The 6518-nt window shown below is 63.3% G+C and overlaps 2 protein-coding genes across 2 annotated transcripts in view; one reads left to right on the top strand and one right to left on the bottom strand.

Annotated features, from left to right (window-relative positions):
• Positions 1-1109: 1109 nt before the first annotated feature.
• H696_00321 (hypothetical protein) lies at positions 1110-3656 on the top strand. Its single transcript, XM_009494168.1, has 7 exons — positions 1110-1407; positions 1572-1879; positions 2069-2252; positions 2397-2605; positions 2750-2808; positions 2882-2972; positions 3191-3656. Exons 1-7 carry the CDS (start codon positions 1140-1142, stop codon positions 3440-3442), a joined length of 1371 nt encoding a protein of 456 aa, XP_009492443.1. The 5' UTR covers positions 1110-1139; the 3' UTR covers positions 3443-3656.
• A 229-nt stretch (positions 3657-3885) lies between these two features.
• H696_00322 (hypothetical protein) overlaps positions 3886-6518 on the bottom strand; it is a gene marked incomplete at its 5' end in the record, with an annotated part of 2762 nt that continues 129 nt past the window's right edge. The window contains 3 exons of the mRNA XM_009494169.1: positions 3886-4896; positions 5063-5565; positions 5772-6516. Of these exons, the coding sequence (XP_009492444.1) occupies positions 4272-4896; positions 5063-5565; positions 5772-6516 (1873 nt within the window). The 3' untranslated portion in view covers positions 3886-4271. The remainder of the gene's footprint in view (positions 4897-5062; positions 5566-5771; positions 6517-6518) is intronic.

A 6518-nucleotide genomic window follows, 5' to 3' on the forward strand; every position in this document is an offset into this window, starting at 1 on the left:
CCCCCCCCCCACCCCCCCCCCCCCCCCCCCCCCCAAACCCCCCGGTTCTCTTACCACCAGACGGACAAAAAACAAAGGGGAGGGGGCCCCCCCCCCCCCCCCACGCCTGCCAGTGGAAGGAAGGGACATTGCCCGGGGGCCGACCAGGCATACATCAGCCAATGTGCTCACTCGCAGCCAGATACCCACACACCCACACCCATGCTTGGTGTCGAAAGATCTGAACTTGGTCCCCCAGCCCAAACGTACTAGGCACGGCTTTGGGTGTTTGTCCGGCTTCCTTCCACGCCTCGGGGCTGCGAGGCGGAGTAATCAGCGCGAGCCTTAGGTAAGGGTCGGGCACACCACTCTGACGACCGGGCTGCGGTGTGATTACAACGTGATCCATCCATCATCCGCATGATCAGACCGAGCGCTTTCATGGCCCCAAAGTGCCCGCGCGGCGGGGCCAGCTTCCAGCCGGTCAACCAGCCAGTTGGCCAGCCATCCACCGCCCTGGCAGCTCTCTGAGGCCCCGCCCCCCCCAGACACGCCAACTCCCCCCGTGGAAGTGGAGTCGAAGGGAGTGGTGGCCTTCGCCTGGCCCGGGGCCGGCGTGGGTCCTCCCGTGCTCCCGGCACCACCCGGGTGGATCTTGCCGCGGGTTGCCCTTCTTCTTTTCGAGCAGTGGACATATGCCCCCGAGCCAGCCGCATGGGCGCGCCAATTGAATGATGACGCCACCTGGACCCCTGGGATGCTGGGCGCCCTCCGCCCCGCCCCGCCCCGCCACCGCGCCCTCCAGTCCCCCGGTCCCCGGGAACAACACGCAGGCATTTGCTCAAACACCCGGACCTTCGCATACCACCCCCTGGGATGTACGCGTGCACTTCGGGCGTACGCCTTGCCTCGCCTGCCTCCTCTCTCCCCCCCCCCTCGTGGACGATCTCCTGTCCCCTGGAAGGATCTTTGCCGACCACAAGCCGGGCGGGGATCTTCTTCAGCCACCAGGGGGGCGAGGGTGGCCCGGTCGGCACCGGGGCATCACACTCCGCCTTTGCTTGCGTCACGACATCCTCTTCCTCCTGGCACCTCAAAACACCCCAGGCCCGTATACACGCACGCCCACCCACCCACCCAGCCCCACCCACACATCCACAATGAGCGAGCAGGACAAGAACATGACCCCCATCGACGGCGTTCTCGAGGAGCTCCCGTCTGCCAAGCCGGAGGGCTTTGTCGAGGAGTTCCTTCATGACGATGAGGTCCACGAGCTTGTTGGTTCCGACGGTGAGGACAACATCGAGCCGGTCGACGACATGATGGAGGCCTTTGAAATCGAGATGCACATGGGCTCCGACGATGAGGACAACCAGGACGACAGCATCGTGGAGGACATGTCCCGCGCGAACTATGCTGCGCACAAGGGTTCGTTTTCATCGCCTTTTTCTCTCCCTCCCTCCCTCTCTCTCTCCCTCTCTCTCTCGCGCGCGCGCGCGCGCGCGCTGACCACCCCGAGCACCTGCTCACTTCGCTTGCACACTCTCTCCCTCACACTTCCCCCTCACACTTCTCCCATTTGCCACACGCAGGCCCGGTCTACGCGGTCGATGTGCACATGGGCGCTGGCCTCGTGGCCACTGGCGGCGAGGACCACAAGATCTTCCTCTGGTCCATGTACAAGCTGGATGAGACCCCGCTGGCTTGCTGGATCGCTCACACCGACTCGATTGTCTCGCTGAAGTTCAACGAGACCGGCTCGCTGCTCATCTCCGGCGGCATGGATGGCACCGTCTGCGTGTGGGATGTCACTGGCCGTTGCGGCAAGGTGGTTGACACCTCCAGCGATGTGTCCACCGATGAGCCGGTTGTCATTCTGACTGGCCCGTCTGAGGTCATTGTGCGTGCATCTGCCTCCTGCTGCGCCCCTCCCTTTCCTCCTTCCTGTCCCCTTTTGTCTGCTTTCCTCCACCCGCCCACGCACAAACGGCTGGTGCTTGCCTTCTGACGGGTGCTTCCCCCCCCTCCCCCTCATACACACACACACACACACACACACACACACGCACACACACTGCTGGCACAACAGTGGGTCAAGTTCTCCCCCGACTACGAGACCATTATGGCCGGCTCGGAGGACGGCACCGTCTGGCTGTGGTACACTCCCCAGGCGCCGGAGAAGGGCGCCCCCAAGCTCAACCCCGATGACTTCATGCAGAATGTCCTGGCCCACCATGAGGGCAGCGTGCATGTCGGCGAATTTAGCCCCGATGGTGCGTGCATGTTCACACCTCTTCCGTCTTCCGGAGGGGCATCCCAATGAATGAAGGCACTTGCCGCACGCCGCCGCCCCTGACACACCCTCTCTGGCGACCTCTCCCCTCCCTCCCCCTCCCACGTACAATGCTCCACCACAGGCAAGATGATTGTCACCGGCTCTTCGGATGGCAACCTGATTGTCGTGGACCCCCTCTCCGGTGTGGCCAAGCACACTTTCAGCAGCCAGGTCGATGGCCGCTTCCCCTCTGGCGGTATCACCGCTTGCGCCGTTCACCCCTCCTCGCAGCTGATTCTCGTCGGCAGTGACGAGGGCGGCCTGGCTCTGGTCAACTCCCAGACTGGCAAGGTGCGTCTTGCGTTTGTGTTCTCCCCGCTCCCGCTCTCGCTCTCTCTCCCCCCCCCCTCCCCCTCCTCCCCCCCTCTCCCTTTCTGCCCAATGCCTCCGACCGCCTAACACGACTTCCTCCTCCCTCTCCTCCCTCCTGCGCAGCTCATCTCCGTTCACGAGTCCCATGAGGATGGTGTCGAGTCGATTTCCTATTCCCCGACGTATGCCTATCTTGCCACTTTCTTAAATGAGCCTTTTTGTGTGCCTGTTCCTCACATGCCCTCCTCCCCGTAGCAACCCCTTCGTTGCCACCGCCGGCATTGATGGCAAGGTCTGCATCTTCGACACCTCGAACATGCGCCGTCGCCACGTTCTTGCCCACCAGGTATGTGCTCTCTTTCTCTCTCCCTCTCCCTCTCTCTCTTTCTCTCTCTCTTTCTCTCTCTCTCTTTCTCTCTCTCTCTTTCTCTCTCTCTCTTTCTCTCTCTCTCTCTTTCTCTCTCTCTCTGTCCTCCTTCTGGTTGCATCGCCAGTCATCATAGCCTTTCATGCTAATCCACCCTGCTATGTCACACACACACACACACACACACACACGCACAGGAGCCTGTCATCAAGACTGCCTGGCACCCGGTGGCCCCGCTCCTGGTCACCGCCTCCATCGACCGGTCGCTCCGTGTCTGGGACGCCCGCAATGGCACCCTTCTTAAGACCCTGACTGCTCACACTGAGGGTATTCTTGACATGGCGGTGTCGTTCCCGACCCACGCCCCGGCCGGCGTGCAGCCTGCCAACATCCGCGGTGTCGCGGTCACTGGTGGCGATGACAACATGGCCTTCCTTTTCGAGATCTAAGCTCACAACACCGCCATGTGCATTAGACACATGCGCCGCCGCGCATGCTGTTAGCTCTCCTTCTTCCTTTGCTACGCCTTGCGCAGGCGCACATGGCCTCCGGCTGGCAGACTGAAGCCGCATTTCATCCCTCCCCTTTCACTCCCTCGCCCTCTCTTCTGTCGGTGGAGGGAGCAGCCCGGCTGACTGTAGAATAACACTCAAATCCCAACAACAAACGTGCTCGGGGCGGGACGGGGGGAGGGGGGGGGGGGGCTTGCCCACGCATGAACAGATGGCGTCTCTCCGCCCTGACGTCGCGAACAATATAGCGAGAGAACCGACAGGTAGCCAGCCGCATGGGCACTTCGAGGGCGAGGAAACCTGTACCCGCGAACAGGGGGGAAGGGGGGTGACACGAGAGAGAAAAGTACAACAAGAAGCCTCAAAACAAGAGAAGGGGGTTAGAATTATGCTTGTAAGACTGTATTGTGTTGGGGAGGGGAGTGGGGGGGGGGGGGACCTCACGCTCTGGCTCTGTCACCCGCAATACAATCAGGCGCAGGGCAACAGAGGCAGGGTAAGGAAAAGAGACAACAAAGGAGGGGGAACAAGGCACAGCGCAGGACTCACTGGCACAGCCCGGAGTCCTCCCTTCCGTGGGACACACGTAGGAGAGAGGAGGGCGAGGGGAATGGCCTCTTGAGAATGCGCGATATGCACACCGCCCGGCGCTCTACGCGCAATAAAAAAAGGAGGAGGGAAGCAAGGGCCTGAAAAAGGAAAAGGGAGATGAGGGAGAGCAACAGGGGGGAGGGGATCACCTTCCCTCGCCAAGTATTGCTTTGCCTTAGTTGCGGCCACCATAGCTGCTGCTGCTGCTGCCGCCACGGTCGTAGTCACGACCGCCACCGCCGCTGCTGCCGCCGTAGCTGCTGCTGCCGCCACGATCATAGCCGCCGCCGCCGCCGCCACCGTAGCCGCGACCGCCGCCGCCGCCGCCGTAGCCGCGACCGCCGCCACCGTAGCCACGGCCACCGCCGGAGCGACCACCGAAGCGACCACCACCGCCACGGCCACCGGAACGGCCGCCGCCGCCGCCACCGCGGCTGAAGCGGTAGCGCTCCAGGAAGGAGGGGACCTCCTGCTTGGCCTCGACCAGGCGGTCGAGCAGGTCACGGCCGAGGCTGCCGTTGGTCTGCTCGTTGAAGAAGGAGATGGCAATGCCGGTGTTACCAGCACGACCGGTACGACCGATGCGATGGACGTAGTCGTCGATGTGGGTCGGCAGGTCGTAGTTGATGACCAGCTTGACATCGGGGATGTCCAGACCACGGGAGGCCACATCGGTGGCGACGAGGATGCGCACGCGGCCATTGCGGAAGGCGTTCAGAGCGCTCTCACGCTGGTACTGCTCCTTGTCGCCGTGAATGGCGGCCGCGGTGATGTTGTTGCGAAGAAGGCTGTACTCAAGGCTGTGCATCGAGAGCAAAGGCGGAGGGGAGAGGGGGGGCGGGGAGGGGAGATGAGGGAGGGGGGACGGTCAGGACAACAAGCGAAAAGTGCTGGCACTGAGTGCCGTGGACCCATGGGGGGCGGAGGGGGGAGGGGGGGGGGGGGGGGAGGGAGGCAGATACGCACGAGTCGGCACCACGCTTGGTGGTGCAGAAAATCAGGCACAGGCCCTCGGTGTGCTTAGACAGCAGGAGGCCGAGCACGGTGTTGAGCTTCTCGCGCTCCTCCACATACTGGATCTCCTGGGTGATGTTCTCGGAGGTGGCACCCACACGGCCGACCGTCAGGAAGAGGTGGTTCCGCAGGAAGTCGCGCGCCAGGGACTGAATCTCCCGGGGGAAGGTGGCCGAGAACATCCAGGTCTGGCGCTCACCGGCGGGCGGCATGTCGGTCCGCTCGACGATCTCACGGATCTGCGGCTCGAAGCCCATGTCCAGCATGCGATCGGCCTCATCGAGAATGAGGTAAATGCACTGGGAGAGAGACACCTTGCCGCGCTCGATCATGTCCTTAAGACGGCCGGGGGTGGCAATGCACAGGTTGCAGCCGCGGTCCAGCTCGCGAAGCTGCTCGCGCACCGGCGCACCACCGTACAGGGCAACCGGGCGAATCCAGGTGCGGAAGGTGAACTACAAAGATCCAGGCACACAAAGGGAGGCATGTCAGGAGAAGGGGGAGGGGGGGGGGGAAAGAAAAGAAAGAAAGATGGATGCGGATAAGAGGGCGCGCGGAGAGGGGAGGCGAGAGCAGGGTGTGTGCCCCGCGTGGAAGGGGACACGACGAGGGGAAAGAGGCAAAGAGACCGAGGGAACGAGGGAGAAGCCGGGCCCCGCACCTTGCGCGCATCCTGGTAGATCTGGGTGCAAAGCTCGCGAGTGGGAGCCAGAATCAGGGCATCGGGGAAGACCTGGCGGTTGAAAGACCGGTTGGTGGTCGGGGGAGAACGGACGTTGCCACGCTCGAGCAGACGCGACAGCATGGGGAACAGGAAACCGGCAGTCTTACCGGAACCGGTCTGGGCACAGGCCATCATGTCACGCCCGGCCCGGCCGATGGGAATGGAATACTTCTGCACCGGGGTGGGCTTGTCGAACTTGGCCAGGCGAATGTTGTTGAGGAGCATCTCCGGAAGATGGGCCTCATCGAAGGTGGTAATCAGCTCCGGGGCATCGTGACCCTCGACATTCATCGGAATGTCGTCATACTTGTCGAAGTTGATACCGGTCGAGGTGGTGGACGCGAAGAGGTCCTCCTCGGTCATGGCAGCGCCGGAAGCCTGGGCAGTGCCGCTGTAGAAGTTCGGCCCAGAGGTGTCGTAGGCCGGGGGGGCAGAGGAGCCGCCGTAGCCACCGCGGGAGCCGCCGTAGCCGCCACCGCCGCCGTAGCCGCCGCTGCTGCCGCCGTAGCCACCGCCACGAGAGCCACCGTAGGAGGAAGACCCACCATAGGAGGAGCCACCGTAGGAGGAGCCACCATAGGAGGAAGACCCGCCGTAGCCGCCGCTGCTGCCGCCGTAGCCGCCGCGCGAGCCACCGTAGGAGGAAGACCCACCGTAGGAGGAGCCGCCGTAGCCACCGCCGCT

The sequence above is a fragment of the Fonticula alba genome, assembly GCF_000388065.1.
Source record: "Fonticula alba strain ATCC 38817 unplaced genomic scaffold supercont2.1, whole genome shotgun sequence".
Lineage (NCBI taxonomy): Eukaryota > Rotosphaerida > Fonticulaceae > Fonticula > Fonticula alba.